Source organism: Artibeus jamaicensis, unplaced genomic scaffold, assembly GCF_021234435.1.
Source record: "Artibeus jamaicensis isolate MK-2021 breed Jamaican fruit bat unplaced genomic scaffold, CSHL_Jam_final contig_387, whole genome shotgun sequence".
NCBI classification, from domain to species: domain Eukaryota; kingdom Metazoa; phylum Chordata; class Mammalia; order Chiroptera; family Phyllostomidae; genus Artibeus; species Artibeus jamaicensis.
In genome coordinates, this window is record NW_026521812.1 from 46,336,681 (window position 1) to 46,359,586 (window position 22,906).

Consider the following 22,906-nt stretch of genomic DNA (forward strand, 5'->3'; position numbering starts at 1 on the left):
AGTGGTCCTGAAACCCTTTTGAATGTTATTTCGAGACCTAACTATGCATATTAGAATATGTGTGTATAAAATTTTAAAAACCTACAATGTTTCAGAAGTTTTTAGTTTTGCAGTGAATATCTGATAGAGTAATTTTAATTGGATTAGAATGATGTTTAAGTAAAGATGAATTCTGTCTTCTTGAGTATTTTAAAAAAACAACTCTTGGAAAGTACATTTCAGTAAAATGTGTGATTTTTTTCTTTTGTGGGTGGGCTGCTTTTAATGCAGATTTGTAAGTGGGAGTCGTGATGGGACAGCACGTATTTGGCAATTTAAACGAAGAGAATGGAAAAGCATTTTATTGGATATGGCTACTCGTCCAGCAGGGTAAGAGATCAAATTTGAAATACAAAAATACAGATATATCATTTAATGTATGCTATATACAGGTTGGTACTACTCTCAAGCCTATAAAAGTATGTATATCATAGTCCATGTTAAAATGATTGCTGTATGACTAGAGGTGCTTCTGGAGAATGCAAGACTTCGAGTTTTTGAAATGATTTTTGCAATATTATGAGAAGATCTGCATTTATGTATTTCTCTTTTCAGTTCAGTTTTGTTAAGATAGAGTAGTGTGAGAATAGTTGTCAGTTTTACTACTTTTTTAAAAAGCAGAGCATCTTAACAATGTTTTATCTGTCACAGAGAGATGATGTGGTATATCCAGTGGTTTTCTTCAGCCAAAAGACATTATATTATATCTCGTAACTGTTATTTTGGTTTTAATGTTTTGGATATTTTTTTCTGTTGGTATTGTGTATAGTAGTCTCAGATGGGAGAACAAAGCAGTTAGTGGGGACGATAGTACGAGTTAAAACACAGGTAGTAAACTCAAGACTTGAGGGCCAAATCCAGCCTACTACCTTGTTTTTTTTTCGGCTGGGCACCTTTTTTTCTACCCGGCAGCAGTGCCAAGCTCTTTGCCCCTAGTTAAGGAGTAGTTACATTCATATTCCTAAAATTACATTCAGCCCTTTGAAGGCAACTGTGAGGCTGATGTGGCCCCTGGTTAAAATGAGTTTGATACTGCTGCAATAAAAGATGGAGAGTAGCATGAGAGTTCCTGGGTCTAGATAGGATTAAAGCAGTGTTATTTATTGAAAGTCATTTTTAAGGGCTTAAGAGTGCTAAAATCTTGGGTTCACCAACTCAGTGCAGTGATTTCTGCTATCATCCTGTGTTTATTCAAACTATTCTTAACTGTTAAGTGATAATTATGTTAATATAAATTGTATGAGAAGATATTTTGATTTTTGTCACACTTGTATTTTAATAAATAATGTTAGTGTAAACAACTACTGCCTCCATGACTTTCAGCCAAAACCTTCAAGGAATAGAAGATAAAATCACAAAAATGAAAGTAACTATGGTGGCATGGGATCGACATGACAACACAGTTATAACTGCAGTTAATAACATGACTCTGAAAGTTTGGAATTCTTACACGGGTCAACTAATTCATGTCTTGATGGTGAGAAAAAAAGATTAATTTTATTTGGTATTGAAGCTGTTCATAGAATAAAGCCATTGTGTTAGCTAAAATCTCTAATTTGCGAGATGGATAAAACATTCTTGCCAGATATTGGAAATAATTTTAAAATGTAGTTAAATGGGTTTGGCTTTAGAAATATGGATTGAGTTTTTTTAGTGTGTTAGGGCTACATCAGTAGTATTCTCAGGTTTTACTAAATTATAGCAAAGCCCTAGAGAGTGATATTAGCTCAGCTTCATAATTATATATTGATATATGAAGATTTTTGCCACTTTAATAGGTCTTAAAACTTAGATTCTCAAAATGCTTCTATATTGGGGTTTGATGAAATTTTCTGATATTTATAATTTATTGCTACTTCAAAAATATTTCAGGGTCATGAAGATGAAGTATTTGTTCTTGAGCCACACCCATTTGACCCAAGAGTTCTCTTTTCTGCTGGTCATGATGGAAACGTCATAGTATGGGATCTGGCAAGAGGAGTCAAAATTCGATCCTATTTCAATATGGTAATTATCCGTCTCTTCATAGCTATTCAAGATTTGGGGACTTCTTAAGTCAGGTACTCTGCATATCACAAAGGAAATCCATTTATGAACATGTTTTGACATTATTTTGACTGGTTTCAAAAGTTGCTTATTCCACACTTTATATGCTAAATTTAAAATAAAATTGTGCATATTACAATACATGAGTTTGTTATAACTAAGTTAATTTTTAAAATTGTTTTAACAGTGGAGCTTTGATGAGAAACTCACAGGTATGAAGATATAGATAAGACAGATTGGGGAAACTATGTGAAGAAATTATAAATAAATACTTATATTGTTGTACTTTACCAGTAGTCCTGTAGTACAACAGAATTTAATTAAAATACACCCATTTTAAAATTAAAGCCAAAGAATCAGGCATTCTTGCCTTTTATGAAGTTATGGTATATTTTTTGTAATTAAGCAATTTGTTCTCCATATTTTGCTGGTTATATAGATTTTTAGTATATTTTGCTGAGTATTTGAATTGCAGTGGTTTAATATCACAAACACCTTATTCTGCAGTGTTTCCATTCCTCTCTAACCACTGCTTAAATATGACTGTTCAGTTACATGTTTTTACTCTATTTCCTATATATATCACTGATACCTTTCAGCAAAGAAAACAAAACAATGTGTTTCTACTGCTTGATACTTTTAGATTCTTTTAAAAATCAAGACTAGAAATCTTTGGTAATATATTATAAAACAGTAAATTAATAGTGTGTGGTCAGAATTACTTTGGAAACAATTGTTTCAGAAAACAGTCTTGTGAAATATAATAGCTTGTGAAAAAATTTCAGAAATGTGATACTGTATAAAAATAGTTTGAAGGATTAAGTAGAAGATAAAAGGAATTTTTATTAGTAAATGAATTAATTGAGCTGTCTATTAATATGCCTTAGTGCACAATAAGTTAAAAAAGATTTGTCAAATTCTTATTTTTCTAAAAATCTAGTGTTAATTAATTATTTGGGGTAAAATTGTCAGTGATGGATGGATTTCCTTAGTGATTATATATATAAAGAAGATTTTTTTAAAAAACAAATCCTGAAATATGCCGGTCAAGAATTTTTTCACCTTTTCTTGTGTTTTCTGGTTTGCTTTTTGGGGGGATATCTTATTGAATAAGGAAATTAGTCATTTCTCAATTTCTCTATAGTTTCAAAAGAAAAAAATTTGTGGTCTGTATTAGTCACTATTAGTCACTATATTAGTGACTTTATTTAGTAATTTTATATTTTCAAATGGCATTGGTATGTTCGTAGAGTGTTTAGAAGGAAAATTTTCTTGTACTTGAATATTGTTTTTACCTTTAAGGTATAAAGGTGAATTGTTTCTCGTCAAATAAGTTGATCACACTAACACTACACCTTAGCAGTAGGTACAAAAATTGTAGCCCTTGTAGAGAGAAGTGATTTACTCTTAGACCATTACAAATTAGTGATATAATCAGGACTAGAAGTCACCCATATTATATTGTATGTGCTTTGAAATGCGCTAAGGAGTTAGTTTTACATTACTGCCTTAAAAATTACTTATTGTTTAATAAGTGGTTTAGATAAGGATATTTCTCTTGTTCTTTTGGAATGAGATGGAAAGCCTTTAAATGGCAGAAGAAGCAAATACGTGTAATAAGTAGAACTGGAGAGTATCCATAGACTCTTCAAACTATGAGAAAAACAACAAACTAGAAAGGATTAAAAATTTGTACTACATTTAACAAAACAGAAAATGAGCTACTCTTTATCTCATTAACATGAAGATACTATTTAATTTGGGGGGTAACTTTTGAAGGCTTCCACAATACTTCTGTGTATTACCTCATTTGTGTCTCATGAAAACCTTAACAATATAATCAGAGTACTGGTTTTGCAAATAGAGAAACTACAGAGGTAAGTGCTTCAGCTAGGTTACACAGCTCTTAAATGGGTACTTGGGATTTAAACCTGTGTTCTCCCTGCTAACTCTAGTTGTGTTTAGTCACTGCACAGCGAGTGTCCAACTCTCCCAGTCATTGATGTATACAGTGGGAAAATGTTTTCATAATAATATGAACTCTGTGTAGATATTTTTAGGTATAACTTAGCTTGATGATATTTTTTTATCTAAGTGCCCTAGTTTTTGCTCTTTATTCTGTGTTTTTTTTTTGTTTTTTTTTAAATCTGTGGGCAGATGGAAGATAAAGCATCCAGCATTGCTATTAAGAAAATAAAAAACAATTAGAAGGAGTAGTAGAAGCGTGTGTTCACTATCCACTAACATGAATGTTGAATTTTGGCTGTGATTATAACTATTTGGCTCTCTGCTTTGGTGTTACTAAAATACCATTAAAGTTGATCCAGTACAAATTTAGTATTTTGTGTGAGTTTTAAAATCAGACTTATAACATGAATAAGCGAATCCACCATTAAACCTAAGTCCAGAAAATAAGGAATGTAAATTGTGCCTTTAGCCCTGGCTTGGTAGCTCTCAGTTGGTTAGAGTATTGTTGTAATGTGCCAAGGTTGTGGGTTTGATCCTTAGGGCACACACAAGAATTAACCAGTGAATGCACAAGTAAGTAAAACAACAAATCAATGTTTTCTCTATCTCTGTCAAACCAACAAAATAATTTATTAAAAGAATCAGGAATTTTAAAAACCTGTGCCTTTAAAAGAACAGAAATTTTAGCCCTGGCTCGTGTAGCTCAGTGGATATAGCGTGGGCCTGCGAACCACGCGATTGCGGTTTGATTCCCTGTCAGGGCACATGCCTGGGTTGCAGGCCAGTTCCCAGCAGGGGACTCACGAGAGGCAACCACACATTGATGTTTCTCTCCTTCCCTTTCTCTCTAAAAATAAATAAATAAAATCTTAAAAAAAAAAAAAAGAACAAATTTTATGTAAATTCTTCTAAAAATGCAGATTTTTATCAAGTATATTTGAGAATACTGTTTTAATATCAGTTCTTTTTATGATAATTGAATTTCCACTTGAAATGTATACCTCAGTAAAAGATAATGAAATTATGTAATAAATTACTTTGTATTAATCAACATTCTATTGTATTTTCTTAACTATTACAGAGATTGAAATTGTTTCTTGAAATTTTAGAAATAGTAAAAAATTCTATCATTAAAAAGCCTTTCAAAGGTGAATGGTTAAATTTTTAAATACTTGTGTTTGATATATAATAATTATATTTTAACAAATAAATTTGTTAATGTATTCTGTAAGTTTAAAATATTGAGCCATTAATATTTTCATATTGCACTGATACTCATCGTTCAGATAAATATTTTAATTTATTCTTTCCTTCAGCCAGCTATGATAACACTTCAAAAAATCTTATATCTTATACTTTATTTTAGGATCAACGAAATTTATAAACAAAAGGTTTGAGATTGAGAATTGAGATAAAGATATTTAATTTGTAAGCTTGCATAATTTCCTAATATATTTCATTTCCAAATTCTTATAAATGGATTCTCAACTTGTTAGTGGTATTATTTATTAAAAGTGATAGAATCATTTCTCTTATGTTCACTGATAGCTTTGTTCTTAATAGAGGATCTGAATAATAAAAGCAGCTGAAGAATGGATGTTGGATTTGTTTTTATTGTTTTTTTATAAGAGATATATGACAAGTGACATAGGGTATGAAATGGAGTAGACAGTATATATAGCTTGCACTCCCTCTCCCTCTTGCCTCATTTTTTTAAATGAAATGATCCTAAAATAAACTTATAAAAGCATTTGTTGGAAAAGCATAATATATAAGGAAGAAACACTAAACCTTTTTCTTTTAATGGACCAAGAAAGAAGCTGATGAGAGTATTGTCAAGAATGTTAACGAACATAAGACAAATTTATTCTTTTATGAAAGGACCTGAATTCTAGGCCTTAAATGTTACTTACCTACATACATTCTTTTTAAAACTATGTAAATTACTTATGTTTCAGCTGAACAGTACTTTATGTAACTTGAGTGTTCAGTGAAAAACTGGAGTGCATTTGGATATTTTATTGAAGGCAGATAATGTATATTAAGAATATTTTAAGCACTGACTGGTATAGCTCAGGGGATTGAGTGTGGGCCTAGGAACGAAAGGGTTGCAGAGTCAATTCCCAATCAGGGCATATCCCTGGATTGCGGGCCAGGTCCCAAGTTGGGGACACATGAGAGGCAACCACACATCGATGTTTCTCTCCTCTTTCTCTTTCTCTTGCCCTCTCTCTAAAAATAAATAAAATCTTTTTTAAAAAAGAATATTTTTAACTCTTTGGGTATAGTTAGCAAGGTCATGAATTTGTGGTTGGTAGTGGCAGGCGGTAAACATCAGTATAGCTTTGTTTTGATGACAGTTGTTCTAAAGTCTCTCAACTCCAGTTAATTACTGAGAGGTAGATAAATTATTCCCAGAAATAAGTTGAAAATGTGTGCAAATTCTCTGAACTGAAGTCAAGAGCTTTTGCAATATTTTAATTCCCTGCAAGAGGTAGTAGGCAAGTTTAGAGGTTTATATAACCATAATGTTTGTAAGTTCACAAAGTTGTTTTTAAACCTTTTTTCTCTTAAATTTCAAAGTACAGCTGTTTTAACTGTAAGTTTAAGTGAATATTAAATTTATTTGAAAATATATGAAAAGAGACTTAAATTTCTTAGTACTAGGCCATTTGATTATTAGATAGTAAGTGGAGTGGGATTTGTAGATTCCACATTAGTAGTTTTTCTCATGTATCTGGTGCTTTTGCTTTATCTTTCCTGCGCTCTTTATTTCTCTATATCTATTGTTCTAGCTGTGTTTGTTTATGAGTTTCTCTCTCATGTCGATTTCTGTCATGTTGTTCAAAACTCTCTTCTGGTTGCTTCTTGTCTGGTTCTGATTTTAACTGAAGAGTCAGTATACCTTTTGCTAGAAAGCTATTTTACTGAATTTGATTTTTGCTTTGTTTTTGTTGTTTATGGGTAAGTTCCAAATAACAATTTTATTTATTTAGTTATTTTTTTGGTTATTTTTATAATTGTTAACTTTTCTTTTACTTGAGAGTAAAAAAAAATAAATGTTCCAGTGTCCACTAATCCAGATCCATAAATTCTCCTTGCAACGTTCCAAACAAGCAGATGCTGCCAATCCACCACTCAGAATTTTTGCACATGTATACTTCTGACATTGCCATGTTCTCAGTGTGACCTCTATTTAGTTTTGGACAATTGTAGCTGTGTCCATCTGGGAAAGGGAGAACGAAAAGCTTTAAATCAGTATATCTCATATCATGTTCCCTTGTAAATCCAGATTTCAAGATTTCTCTCTCTCTCTCCCTCTTTTTCTTTCCTTTCTTCTTTCCTATCAATCTCATTACCTATCTGTCATCACCTAACAAGATGTCATATCAACACTCTGTGTTAAAAGGATTCTTTGGTGCTTCCAGTCTTTGTTTCAACCTTTCTGGGTAAGGAATTAACCTTCAGTCTTTTGATTATAAACTTTAGTTATTGCTACTGTCTTTCAGGTTTCTGGGGTGCTTTAGATTCTGTCATTCTCTTTCTCATCTATATCTTGATATCAAAGAAATACCTTAAAATTTGTTGCCATGAATGTGAGTTTCTCTTTCTAGCTTGTTACACTATATTTGGGGAATTATGTTTAGGTTGTAATTCTTTGACATGCTCTATGAGTCTATATTACAAGGGTATTAAAGATTTAATAGTTATAAGGGAAAGTACTTAAATTATATATTTAAGGTGAAGACAGTCTGATTAGCAAGTATTTGAATGCTGTTTTGTTCATGAGCACAAAATATGGGGACCATACGGGAGACTAAGATGTAGTACTTGTTTTTAGCCAGTATGCAGTTAAATTGGGGAGATGAAATATACCTTAAAAGAAGTATTGATAGTTTCAAATGGTAGTGTGCATATAAGAAAAGGTAATTGCTATACCTAAAGATGTAGAGATCACTTAGGGGGATGATCAGAGGTTTTGCTGAGGAAGAATTGAAATTATGCCTCAAAAAATAAATAATAATTGAATCAGTAAAAAAGGTAATTTTCTAAATCAGTGGAATAATATAAATAACCAAGTAAGAAATATTAAGATATGTTCATAGAGCAGTTTACAAAATTTGTCTGGAACAGATTTTGAAAAATGGCTGATAAAATGAAAAGCATGAAGTTGAAGTGGATTATTTATGGCCTTATGTTAATTTGTGAGCTTAAAGAATAGTTAACACAAGTGGTGATTTTTGGTAAAATAGATTTATATTCTATAAACTTAAAAGAAAAATATTTTGAATGCCAGTAGTAGTATTTCAGGTATGAAATTAGATAAGTGGGGAGAGAACTACTTTTATTACTGAAATCAAAATGCAAAATTAAAGGGGTAGGTAGTGGGAAGTTTGTGGAAGAAATAAATAAAACTGTGTGTGTGTGTGTATTTGGTATTTTGTGACTGGTAGAAAGATTATGGCTGGAGCGTGATAGATTTAGTAAATTTGTGGAGAGTGTTGAGCCTAGGTGATTTTGTTAACATTGATATTAAAGGAAATGAAGATGTGAAGAAAAAGTGATTTTCTTAGTTTATATGTTTACTGTGATATAGTATTGGACTGTATAGAAATTTCCAGCATGCACTTGGAGATAGACTATATAGAGAAGCTAGTAGTAAAAAGAAGGCGATGTTAAAAGTCTTTCATGTAGAATAATGTTTAGTTCATCATGGTGAAGAGAAGGCAGTGTACAGGGCTTAAAAGTAAGCTTTTAGAAATAGTCTTATCATTTAGCAGGGTGGTGGAGATCACAGTCTCTGAAGAGTATGTGTGACACCATGTCAAGAGAGACCAAAGGAGGAGAATAGATTTCAGGAAGACTTGATTAATAGTATTGCTTCCCTCAGAAAAATCAGAATATGATAAACAAAATGCTGTTAAATTTCAAAATGAGTTATTTTTTTGATAATGTATTTTTTATGAAAATTAGGTAGATACACTTTAAAATCACTTTTATATATCTACTCGATTTATCAAGGCAGTTACAGCAGTTTCCTTTTTATGTAAACTTATCTTGGCACCACTTACTTTAAGTAGCTATCTTTAATTCATATCTAATCATGTTACCATAAAGACTTTTCAATATTAAAGGAAACATTCAGCAATGATCTTTGAGGACATTTAGACTATACAGTGTGGGATGACACCTAGACTATTACAGTGTGGATAGCTTCTGTTAAGATATATTTGTTTACACTGTAACTGTTGTAACAAATAGAGGGTTGCCAAAGCATGTTTTAATCATGCATATGATAGTGACTATTTTCAGTATCTAGTGTACATTCTTGATTTAACTTTATTATCCCCCAGGTTTATTGACTTTAAAGGTTCTTTATAAGGAAAGACTTCCTGAGTCTATCACATAAAATTATTGGGGTGTTTTAAATGACTCCTAATTTTAAATTGTGGAGTACTTTCTAGGTAAGATGCTCCCTTCTAATCAGTGGTATAGTAAAAAAGTGTGAATGAGACCAAACAAATTGACACTGATCATAGACTTTAGATAATTCCATAACAGGATGATTCTGCTTAAGATAGTTCATTTTTCACCCTACTGAGTTATGTTGTTTTCCTTTAGGGGTGCATACTTCTCATACTCAGTTGTATGTATGTTTCTCATGATTGATACAATTTTAGACCCTGTAATTTAGTCTTCATTCTAAAATTGTCCACTTCTTCCAAGAAAACCTTCCCAAATATTAGATATAAGGATTTTAGAACTAGGTAGAACTCTAAAGATCATTTAAATTATCACTATCATATCACAGACTTGCTCATTAATAGAGGAAAGATGTCTTGGGTCTTGGGCCTCATTCCTCTGTTTCTTTACGTAATCATCTCTCTACTTCACAAAAATTATCTTAGAAGTTGTAGATAGTATTTTGGCTTGAAAAGGTACTAATATTCTTCATTAAATATGACACTTCTATCATCATCGTTTCTTGCAAATATTTCCAGCATTCTTTAGTCATTATGAGAATTTTCTTACAAAGGAGTGAATTATTTAACTTGTCTGTTCCTTTCATCTTTTGCTTTAAAAAAATAAAACAAAACGTCTTTTTCATAATCAATGAATATATTTTTACATTTTCTTTTAGCTCCTACACTTAAAATTTTTGCACTATTTAGTAAATATTGTTTCTTGGATTTTATCAGCTTTTATTGTGATTTAATATATTCAATTTTTATTATGTGGTGATTATTAACATTTCTCTAATGTTTAGCAACCATAATTTTGTTAGGATTGATTCATCTAAAATTATATTGACTTACTCTCTTATTAAGCAGTGCATTTAATTTTATAATAGGCCTAACTTTAATATGGATAGAGAGGGTTTTTATTTCCTTTTGTTTTTTAAATATAAGCTTTACTACTTTTCAGTTACACATACATATTAAAATAATTGCATTAATTTTTTTCTTTGAGAGCTCTTATAACTACTTTGACCCCTGTTTAAGAAAACAAAATTTTTTTCATAGAGAAATATTTCACCTTTTCTTTGGTTTGCTTTAGCATAGCATAAATAATAAAAACAGAGTATATTTAGTACATAAGGGATATAAAATATTTTCTTGTTTTGTATTAACTGAAAATCCTTGCCTGCATTTTTTTATGGGTGTTGGTTATCTGAGGACCCAAAGATAAATTTGACATTTTAATTAACAAAGTCATGGCACTTTTTCTGATTGGTTTCTGTGTAATGCACATACTTTCAATGTCTTCTTTAATGAATAAGATTAAGCCAAATACATTATAATGTATTTTCTGTTCTCTGATTTTACTGAAATACACTTTCATTTTCTTCCATGTAAAATTCACTTTGAAGTTATGCAGATGCCTTGCACAAAGAAAGTTGGTACCATCTTGACATATTCACAATGGCATGTGTTATATAGGGAACATAGTGATCTCTGATAGGATTGCTGTTTTTTCTTTGATTTTGTTTTTTTTAGAGCTTTGTAAGTTTCATGTCCCCCGGGAACTTTTTTATTTAGAAATCTACGAACTGTAAATGTGGCAACATTGGTAGATAGCATGATTGTAGGGTTGATTAATCTTCACACTATGCCTCCTCCACAACACCCCCAAAAAGTAGATCAAGATTGTCTAAACATCATGCGGAGGAGGATACCATACTTATGAATGTCTTTCAGATACTCTTTGGCATTGCTGAGTAAGACTTCTTTCAGATTTCTTCTGAGTTCTGCATCCTTAGAATAGTAAATTTAGACTCAAAATAATATTAGTTCTAGAAGCATTTATTACCTTAGAGTATAGTTATAAAATAGTTGTGTTTTTTGTTTTCTCTTCTGTAAAAGTTAGTGAACCAAGATAAATAAGGCATCCAACAATACATGGTCAGTGCAATTTAAATTCTTTATCTTGGATTTTTTTATGTTAAATTTTATTTAGAGGTGAACTTTGTTGATGTGGTTCTTTATAATAGTTCTTTTAACTTTTTATTTGCCTGGAAAACAGAAAAATAGAGGCTTGAATTCTGACATTTCTACTTACAGTCTTTCAATTTTGGCAAATAGTAAGTTAGTTATATACCTTTTAGTTCCTGTATGTTAATGTGGAGAAATAGTTATATATTCTTTCTTGTCTTTGAATAGTTTTCAGGGACTTGGAGTTTCCTTCCTCTGGTGTCTTGTTCTCCAACTTTTTTCACAACCAAGAAATGATCCTGTTTTCACTTAGGATTCATTTTCTTCCTTTTTTTGGTAAATCTTCAAGCATGATAGATATTAGATAAATTCACAATTTCTTTTATACATTAAAATTTCTAGGAAAGTCACTTCTTTTTCATTATTATCTCTATCCAAAACAGCATTAATAAACACCAGTGGGTTGGTTCATTTCTTCTTTCCAGCAAACTAAAGGAAAAACTGGTGGTTTTTTGTTTGTTGGTTGTTTTTCTTGTTTGTTTGTTTGTTTTGTTTTTTTTGAAGAAATCTTATTTGTGCTACTCTAAATGTATTAGGGAGAACCCTTCTTTTTAAAAGTGATGTTTTCTCTATTTGCCAAAATGTAACTTTCCTTGAGAAATCAGCTGTTCTTTTTCTAAATTTTAATTTCACTTCTGTATTTGGTGAATTGCATGTTCATCCCTATGCCATATTTTTAACACTAAAGAAAGAAAATGACCACTTCTCTCTTTTCCAAGCATTTCCTGGGATATTGGGATATTACTAATAAAATTCAGTTTGTTCTAGATCAGTGGATACCGGAACAGAGAGGAGGTATTTCTTACCTGATAATTGTGTGTGTTCCGATTCTGCTAATCCAGAAAATCCAATCGCATTTGTTGAAAATTATCCTTAGTTGTTATTTGTTAGGGAGTCAACTCCCTATTTTAATTTCTTTCTGAAATTCAGTCCCTAGATGTGCTTTAGATAGGGTAGAATTTTTACCTCTTTCAGAACACTGCTAAAGAAGTTTTCAACTGGAACATAGTCTGAAGAAGCACTGAGAGCAAAAAAAATTCAGAGTGGTGATTGGCCACCTCTGTTTGATTGACAGGTTGCAGGGAGAAACCCATTCGTTCTGGATTAATGGAACTGGAAAACAGAAAACAATTATCAGGTAAAAAAAACCTTTTCTTTAACCTTTGAAATTCGCCATTTAAAATATGAGTCAGACCATCAAGGGACCTTATTACCAAAAGGAAAAAAAAATAGTGTCTTGTAAGCAGTGATCTCTGGCTACTACTTCCAAGAGTTACCAAAAAAAATCCTATTGTTACTACACATTGTCAGCCTTTGCTGAAAGAGCTTCATTAAATGCAGATAAGATGGAATGTAAGGCACAATTACATTCTTAAGTCTTGGTCAAAGACGTGAAGCAGTATTCTATGGGTGGGGGAGATTGGTAGTGCTTTATTTCCTGAATTGTATCTGGTCTGTGGATAAGTAGAACAATTTATTTTTCAAAACTATTAATCTGGCACTTTTCATAAATATTCATGAACTTTGTTACCGCACTGTGTTTGTTATACTTCTTCACTTCATTAGGATGTATACTTATATATCATCGTAAAATTCTAGTAACAGTAGTGACCAGTTTTTTTTTTTTTTAATGGCAATGTTTTGATTGCTGGTTAAATACATTTCAGATTGAAGGCCAAGGACATGGTGCAGTGTTTGACTGCAAATGCTCTCCTGATGGTCAGCATTTTGCATGCACAGACTCTCATGGACATCTTTTAATTTTTGGCTTTGGCTCCAGTAGCAAATATGACAAGGTAGGGAGTAATGACTATATTATCTTCTCCTTATTTTGTTTAATCCCAGTATGTTTAGTTGCATTTTGGGGTGGAAGCTGGTTGGGGATCATTTATGCTTTCAGTGTATTTGAAGAATATATGAGCATATAGAAGAATCATATTTTAGTCTGAGGACTTATGTTTTAGAGGAGAGGGTGAAGACAACTGTTTTTAGATTTCTTTTCTGTAATAGACATTAGTCATGATTAGATCTTATTTAAATAGGTGAAAATATAATCTGTATATTTCAGAAGGAATAACTTTATACTTAATTAGCCAGCTAGAGCAATATAGGTTGCAGTTCTTAAAGTTTGAGCATATAAGCTGGGGATGGCTATATTATATTCATAAAGGGACTCTTTGAAATTATGTAAAATATTTTATTTATATGGGTGATAAGCATTTATCTGGCTACAAATCTGGCTTTTATGTGACCCTCAAAAATACATGGCATACTGATGGTAGCTAATGATTTTAAATATTAAAGACTAAGATTAGTGATGAAAATATTTAAATTGCTATTTACAGTAGAGTGATATAAAAGATTATTATAAAATTTCATAGCTCATGGCTTAGTTTTAAAAATTCCAAGTTAACCAATAAAATTTGAAATTACAGATATATCAGGCATGAGTTCTCCTTAATAATTTTATATTTTAAAATTTTACAAAAATGCTTAATAATGCTTGGAAAATTGAATTGTTAAATTTTATATTAATAGCATATAAACCATTTTTACTGTAAACCGAAGGATTTTCTTAAATTGTGTAAGTGATGTCATTAAAAAGTTAAATTCAAAGAGTTTAATTAATGATTTCTCTTTGCAAAAATGTAAAAAAAATTACCACATTTAGTAATTAAAAAGTAACTAAAGCATGGCAGTTCTGTAAAAGTAATAGTGCCACTGGAAAATTTATACCTAGATACGATTTTATCATGAAATTTGAAATTATATAACTGATTTTGTTTGTAAACAATCTTTCTTGTTCCAGATAAAATTCAAAGTAGCTTCTTTTCTGATCATAAAAAAAATATTGTTGCTTAATATGTTTAAAATATTTGCTTTCTGTTAGAAATTTATAATGATAAATTTTTATGTTTTCAATCTTTTACGGTCCTTTTTATAGATAGCAGATCAGATGTTCTTTCATAGTGATTATCGGCCCCTTATTCGTGATGCCAACAATTTTGTGTTAGATGAACAGACTCAGCAAGCACCTCATCTCATGCCTCCCCCTTTTTTGGTTGATGTTGATGGTAACCCTCATCCGTCAAGATACCAGAGATTAGTTCCTGGTCGTGAAAATTGCAGGGAAGAGCAGCTCATCCCACAGATGGGAGTAACTTCCTCAGGTAAATGCTCATTTTCATGGTCAACCACATTTTTCTTTTCCCGGTGAAATTTTATAAGATTGTTAATTGGGTGACACTTTGTTTTTAATTGTTTTGAACAAATGAAAAGTAGCATTAATTTCTAACTTCTCTGGTTTATTTTTTATTTTTGTTTATAGTTCCAATTATTTCTACCTTTGCTTCCCTCTACCTAGCCTACCCTCACACTTCCCCAACCCATTGTCTATGTCCATGGGTCTTTCAGATATGTTCCTTGACTAAACCCTTCACCTTCTTTCCAACAGTCACCTTTCCCTCCTTCCCTCTTACTGCTATCAGTTTATTCTTTTGAAGTTTTTAAAATAACACTTGAGTATTGCAAGATAACTAAGAACTTTGAAGATTGAAAGCAATAATTTTGTGTATATCCATTTATAACCTCTGGAGACTAAAAGGATAAGTTCCTATATTTGCTATGAAAGGAATCAACTTAGATGTTTATTCAGCAACATATGTTGAGAATATACTCTGTCCCTGACACCTGCTAAGCTATGTTATTCAGTAGTAAACTAAACAGACATACTCCTTGCTGTTATGGATTTGTTAGATTAATAAACAATTATAAACAGATGTGGTTTAAAATTGTGATATTAAGAGGATAATAGTGTTATATGAAAGAGAAACTAAGACTAGATATAGATAGCCTATTCACATCAAAGATTGTTTAAAAAGTGATCAACTTTTAAAAGTTTATATGTTAGATAGGGATGAAAAGAGTTGAGAGCTATTAGTAAAATAAAGGAGGGTGAATCAGCTTTCTGATTATGTACACTTTTTACTCATTGAATTTTAATTTTGTTTTATATAACATTATGTGATTAGTACATGTATTTTCCCCTTTCTTTGTACCTTCATTAGTGTACTTTATTCCATAATATCTTTTGTAACAACTTTTCCCAGATTACTCTAAAGGTCCAGTCTCATCAAATCTTCTATATTCTCACACCTCATATTAATTGCTACCTTCTCTACTCTCGTGTCAGTGCTTTCTTACATCTCATAACACTTAAACACTTTTTATTCATTCAACAAGATTAAACATATTTATATGCCTAGCTTTGTGCTAGATTTAGAATTAGAATATTAAGATAAGTAAGTCAGTCCATGCTTGAGGAACTATCTACTAGGTTTTCATTCTACATTGGGCTGAGCACTAGGACATATACCAATTATTTGATGAAATGAGAGAGGATAGCAGCTCCCTTTTTCAGGGATACTTTGGAAAGATACATTTCATAGATGAAATGTCATGGAGATGCCAGTTTAGTTGGTGCTTGAAGGATAAGTTAGCGTTTATCATGTGTATCCTTGAAGTGGAAGTATTGTGGTCAAAAGCTCCAAAACAGAAAAGTTTTTACCTATTAGAAGAGTAAGAGTCAAGTAGTCCCACAGGACTGGTACAGATAGTTGATGCTGAAAAAGTTGAGTGGGTTAAAACACATTAAGTTTCTCCCTACCTTAAAGTTTTTGTATTGACTCTTAGCCTTCTATCTGGAGTGTTCTTTTTCTGGCTTCTCATATGGATTACTAATTCTTTTTCTTCCTCTTTAAAAAATTTTTTTAATTGTTGTTCAATTACAGTTGTCTCCCAAATTGCCCAATTCTCTTCTTAGCCCTACCCCTCCTCACATTCAGTCCAACCCTCATTGACCCTCCCCCTTCTTTCTCCCATTATCCCTCTCCCCCCACCACTCTGGTCACTGTTAGTTTGTTCTTTTCATATCTCTGGTTGTATTTTGCTCACTTATTTGTTTTGTTCATTAGGTTCCACTTATAGGTGAGGGTATATTTGTTTTTCACCTCCTGGCTTACTCACTTATGTGAGTAAGCTCTCCGGTTTCATCCATCCTGTTGCAAAGGGTAGGAGGTCCTTCTTTCTTTCTGCTGAATAGAATTCCATTGGGTAAATGTACCATAGTTTTTATATCCACTAATTTATCGATGGGCGCTCAGGCTGTTTCCAGCACTTGGCTATTGTAAATTGTGTTGTTGTGAACATAGGGATGCATAGGTTCTTTTGAATTGGTGTTTCAGGACTCTTAGGGTGTAATCCTAACAGTGGCATTACTGGGTCAAAAGGCAGTTCCATTTTTAGTTTTCTGAGGAAATTCCATACTGTTTTCCATAGTGGCTGCACCAGTCTGCATTCCTACCAACAGTGCACTACATCTTCCACATCCTTGCTAGCACCTTTTTGTTGATTTGTTTATGATGGCCATTCTGACTGGTGCGAAGTGGTATTTCATTGTGGTTTTAATTTGCATCCCTCTGATGGCTAATGATGCTAAGCATCCTTTCATATGTGTCTGGGCCCTCTGTATGTCCTACTTGGAGAAGTAGAGTCTGTTCAGGTCCTTTGCATTTTTAAATTGGATTGTTTGTCTTCCTGGTGTGGAGTCAGTGTGAGTTTTTATATATATTTTGGAGATCAAACCCTTTTCTGAGGTAACATTGACAGATATAACGTTGGCAGATATATTTTCCTCTATGGTTGGTTCCCTTTTCATGTTAGCTATGCAGAAGCTTTTCAATTTGATGTAGTCTCATTTGTTTATTCTTTCTTTATATCCTTTGCTGTAGGCAACATATTGGTGAAAATACCGCTACGTGGGGATATCTGAACTTTTCCTACCTATGTTTTTCTCTAGGGCTTTTATAGTGTCAAACTTATATTTAAGTCTTTTATCCATCTTGAGTTTATTTTTGTGTATGGTGTTAGTTGGTGGTTGAGTTTCATTTTTTTGCATGTAGCTGTCCAGATCTCTCAACACCATTTGTTGAAGAGGCTATATTTACTCCATTTTATGCTCCTGCCCTCTTTGTCAAATATAAATTGATCATGGAGACATGGGTTTATTTCTGGGCTCTCTATTCTGCTCCATTGATCTTTGTGTCTTCTTATGCCAGTACCAGACATTTGATTATCATGGCCTTGTAATATCATTTGATATAAGATATTGTGATCCCTCTTATTTTTTTTTCTCAAAATTGCTGCAGCTATTTGGAGTCATTTATGGTTTCATATAAATTTATGAAATGTTTGTTCTATATCTGTGAAATATGCCATTGGTATTTTAATAGGGATTGCATTGAACCTATAGATTGTTATGAGTAGTATGGACATCTTGATGATGTTAATTATTTCCATGAACACAGTATATGTTTCCATTTGTTTGCATCTTCCTTAATTTCTTTCTTCATTGTTCTTTAGTTTTCTGAGTACAGGTCTTTTACCTTCTTGGTTAAGTTTATTTCTAGGTACTTCACTTTTCTTGTTGCTATGGCAAATGAGATTTTTTCCTGATTTCTGTTTCTGATATTTCATTATTGGTATATAAAAATGCCTTCCATTTCTAAATATTGACTTTGTATCTCGTTGTTTTTCCAAATTCACTTACTAGATCAAATAAATAGTTTTTTGGTGGAATCTATAGGATTTTCTATGTACACCATCATGTCATTTGCAAACAGTGACAGTTTTATTTCCTCCTTTCCAATTTGGATGCCTTTTATTTCATTTTCTTGTGTGATTTCTGTGGCTGGAACTTCCAGTACTATGTTGAATAGAAGTGGTGAAAGCAGACACCTTGTCTTGTTCCTCATCTCAGTAGTATAGCTTTTATTTTTTGCTGTTTGATTTTGATGTTGGATGTATGTTTCTCTTATATGGGCTTTATTTTGTTGAATTATTTTCCCTCTACTATTTTGCCAAGTGTTTTTATCATAAATGGGTGCTGCACCTTATCAAATGCTCTTTCTGTGTCTATTGATAGGAGAATGTGATTTTTATCTTTTTGTTTATGTGATATATTACATTTATTGATTTGTGAATATTGTACCATCCTTGCATCCCAGGGATGAATCCCAATTGATCATGGTGTATGATCTTTTTAACATATTGCTGGATGTGGTTTGCCAATATTTTGTTGAGGGTTTTATCTTTTTCTTTGTTAGCTCAAATGCTGCCTTTTCAAAGAGGACTTCTTTGACCTTTGTGACTCATCATAGGTAGTTTCCATTTCTGTTTCTTTCTTTCTTTCTTATCATCATCTTTAACATTTTTTATAATTTGTATTTATGTACTGATTTATTGTTCAATTTTCATATTAGCTTGCTTTATGAAGGTCAAGAACCTTACTCACTCCTGGATCCTCAGTTCTTTGTCATAGTTCCTAGCAATAGTTAGTATATACTAGTAGATATCCAAGAGTTTGTTGAATTAATTAAGCCGTAAAGAGTTTTGTGAAATTGGGTAGTCATATTTGCCTTTTAAAAAAAGTTATGATCTAAGATGAAATCCTACTCTTAACTGATTTTAAGTAGTTATTTTGGTTTTCATATGTGCCAGCTGGAGTTCATTATATTTACCTAATTGAGTTTTTTAAATGATTTCATGAGTGCCTGAATCATGATAAACACTCAGGTATAATCATCATTTTTGTTTTTTAATAAATTAAGGTTTAGGGGGACATATTTCCATTTAGTTCCATCATTTACTGTTGATAATTTTAGGTCTTTTAATGCAAGCAAAATTTATGTTTACTTTTGGACTCAAAGTGAGGTAAAGGAGTGAAATGGTTTGAATAGTTGACTAAAGTATCCTTAGTATTTTGTGTGTTATTACATAGGACTGAACCAAGTTTTAAGTCAGCAAGCAAATCAAGACATTAGCCCACTGGACAGCATGATTCAAAGACTACAACTGGAGCAAGACCTGAGACGTTCTGGTGAAGCAAGTATCAATAATGCCAGCCGTTTAAGTAGAGGTAAGATCTGATTCTTTTAGGTGGACCATTAAAAAAGCTGAAACAGTCTAAACCATCAACAGTAGAGAAGAGTTTCAAGAAAGTATTTACATCTGTTAAATGCAGAATTAGACAGCCAAAATGATTGTGTTTTGAAGAATATTTAATGACCTAAGAAAATGTTTATAGTATAAGGTTTTAAACTGTAGATAATGAGTTTTTAATATAAATATATACTTCCAAATTTCCTATAAGTAGAACTAAGAAAAAAATTTTAAGTAAATATATTTAATAATTTATGGAATGTATTCAAAGCCTCATTCTCAGACATCTAATCACCTTTGTTGTATATTATAAAACTTTAAGAAAAATGTTAAAGAAAATTTGTGGGCATAAACGTCCTTAAGTTTATCTGTTTCTGCTTTTTATATAGTTTCCCCCAAAGTACATGGTGAGCATTTTTTAAAGTAATTGTTTTACATCTTCCCACCTTAACAGTCAATAATTTTTCATTAACATGCTTAGTCAGCTGAATTAGTATGTTTTTTTATTAAACTTTTGCCTGTGGTTTAGCTTCTGATTTGACCACTTATTATTTGCCAAAATACGAAATTTCACATTGAGGATTGTATAGATTTTTTTCTTTTGTAAGATAACGGAGAAGTATCTCTAAAGAGAACTTACTATATTTTTCATTTAGGTTCTCTAAGCTCTACCTCAGAGGTTCATTCACCACCAAATATAGGGCTAAGGCGTAGTGGACAAATTGAAGGGGTACGGCAAATGCACAGCAATGCACCAAGGAGTGAAATAGCCACAGAGCGGGATCTTGTAGCGTGGAGTCGGAGAGTGGTGGTACCTGAGCTTTCGGCTGGTGTAGCAAGGTAAGTGGAATTGTGAATTTTTGTATTCCATAGTTGTTTGTGTTCATTTTTAATTATAGTCTTCAAAGTACCTGTTCAGCTCGGTAATTTATTTTAAATTTATCTGAAAAGCTAGTATTTTAAACTGTTCATGACTGGAGAAAAATTAAATTTGAATATATGTTCTTTTCTAGAATGATTCACATAAAGGATATGAGAGGAGAATGTGTTAAGGGGAATAAGGGGAAATAAAAAATTTGGATTGACCAAATAGGAAATTTATTGAGTAGCGTATTTAAATCTTAATTTGTCTTATTTAACTGTAGCTTGAAACACTTCATAAGTTTGTTATAATTAAGTTTTTATGGATTTTATTCATTCAGAGCTGTAAAAATTATATTGGTAATACTACATTGGTAAAAATTATATTGGTAATACTACATTATGTAAATATCTTATATAATGTGATTATCTTTATATAAAAATATATACTTGTATAAATTTAAAAGGAATAATTTGATATTACTCTTGAGGTTCATGCTATTAGGGAACTTTATATCTGGTATTTTTTGATTCTTCAGTAATGGAATATTCATGGATGTGGTCCATCTAAATCTAGTCATCACTCATTACATACAATAACTTAAAAAAAAATTAAGATCAAAACGTGAATTTGATTTCAGGATTTTCTGGTTCTTAAACTCAAAACGTAATAGTAATTAGCCCTGGCTGGTGTAGGTCAGTGGATTGAGCACAGGCCTGAGAACCAAAGGATCGTGGTTCGATTCCCAGTCAGGGCACATGCCTGGGTTACAGGCCAGTTCCCAGCAGGGGATGTACGAGATGCAACCATACATCAATATTTCTCTCCCTCTCTCCTTCCCTTCCCTCTAAAGATAAATAAAATCTTTAAAAAAACATAATAGTCATTATACACAGACATTCCCCAACTTACGATTTTTTTGAATTTACAATGGCGTGAAAATGATTTGTATTCGATAGTAACCGTACTTCTTTTTTAAAAAATATGTTTTATTGGTTATGCCATTACAGTTGCCCCATTCCTCCCCCTTCATTCCCCTCCACCCTGCACACCTCCTCACACCCACATTCCCCCCTTTAGTTCATGTCCATGTGTCCTAAGTTCTTTAGCTTCTACATTTCCCCTACTATTCTTGCCCTCCCCCTGTCTACTTTCTATCTACCATCTATGCTACTTATTCTCTGTACCTTCTCCCCCCCATCTCCTCTTCCCACTCCCCTGTTGCTAACCTTCCATGTGATCTCCATTTCTGTGGTTCTGTTCCTGTATTAGTTGTTTTATTTGCTTAGTTTGCTTTTGTTTTAGGTGTGGTTGTTAATAACTGTGAGTTTGTTGTCCTTTCACTGTTCATATTTTTTTATCTTCTTTTTCTTACATAAGTCCCTTTAACATTTCATCTAGTAAGGGCTTGGTGATAATGAACTCCCTGAAATTGACCTTATCTGAGAAGCACTTTATCTGCCCTTCCATTCTAAATGAAAGCTTTGTTGAATAGAGCAATCTTGAATGTAGGTCCTTGCCTTTCATGACTTGGAATATTTCTTTCCAACCCCTTCTTGCCTGTAAGGTCTCTTTTGAGAAATCAGCTGATAGTCTGATGGGAACTCCTTTGTAGGTTACTGTCCCCTTATCTCTTGTTGCTTCTGGAACTCTCTCCTTCATTTTAATCTTTGCTAATATAATTATGATGTACCTTGGTGTGTTCCTCCTTGGGTCCAACTTCTTTGGGACTCTCTGAGCTTCTTGGATTTCCTGGAAGTCTGTTTTCTTTGCCAGATTGGGGAAGTTCTCCTTATTTGTTCAAAGAAGTTTACCCCTTGTTGCTCTTCCTCTTCCCCTTCTGGTACCCCTATAATTCGGATGTTGGAATGTTTAAAGATGTCCTGGAGGTTCCTAAGGCTCTCCTCATTTTTTTTTTGGAATTCTTTTTTCTTCATTTTTTTCTGTTTGGTTGGTTCTTTCTTCCTTCTGGTTTACTCCATTGATTTGAGTCCCAGTTTCTTTTCCATCACTATTGATTCCCTGTGCTTTTTCCTTCATTTCACTTAGTGTAACCTTCATTTTTTTCATCTAATTTGTGACCAAAATCAACCAATTCTGTAAGCATCCTGATCACCGGTGTTTTGAACTGTGCATCTAATAGGTTGGCTATCTCTTGGCTTAAAAGTATTGGCTCCAGGGCTTTGATATGTTCTTCTGATTGAGCCATTTTTAGTATGTTTGTGCCTGTTAACGTATGAGTGGTGGAACCTTAGGTGTTCACCAGGGTGAGTCCACCCAATTGCTGGTTTGTGATGCTATATGTGGGGGCGAAGTCAGAGAGGGAACAGTGGCGCTGGTTCCACTTTCTCTCAGATTCAGTCCCGTCTGCTGCTGTCCACAAGCCGGCACCTTTTCAAGTGGTGCTTTTAGGCTTTAGTTCCCATTGGTAGGACCCTTGGTTGCGTGGTTGCGCAGTCTGTCTTGCTTCCCCTTTTTGCCTAGTTTATCTGCTCGCAAA

At 32.6% G+C, this 22,906-nt stretch overlaps 1 protein-coding gene across 1 annotated transcript in view; it reads left to right on the forward strand.

The window, feature by feature from the left end:
* The window catches only part of PHIP (pleckstrin homology domain interacting protein), a 135,128-nt gene that overhangs the window by 55,765 nt on the left and 56,457 nt on the right, over positions 1–22,906 (forward strand). The window contains exons 13-19 of the mRNA XM_037142891.2: positions 271–369; positions 1,363–1,516; positions 1,912–2,046; positions 13,214–13,342; positions 14,491–14,716; positions 19,384–19,521; positions 20,201–20,384. Coding sequence (XP_036998786.2) covers positions 271–369; positions 1,363–1,516; positions 1,912–2,046; positions 13,214–13,342; positions 14,491–14,716; positions 19,384–19,521; positions 20,201–20,384 — 1,065 coding nt within the window. The remainder of the gene's footprint in view (positions 1–270; positions 370–1,362; positions 1,517–1,911; positions 2,047–13,213; positions 13,343–14,490; positions 14,717–19,383; positions 19,522–20,200; positions 20,385–22,906) is intronic.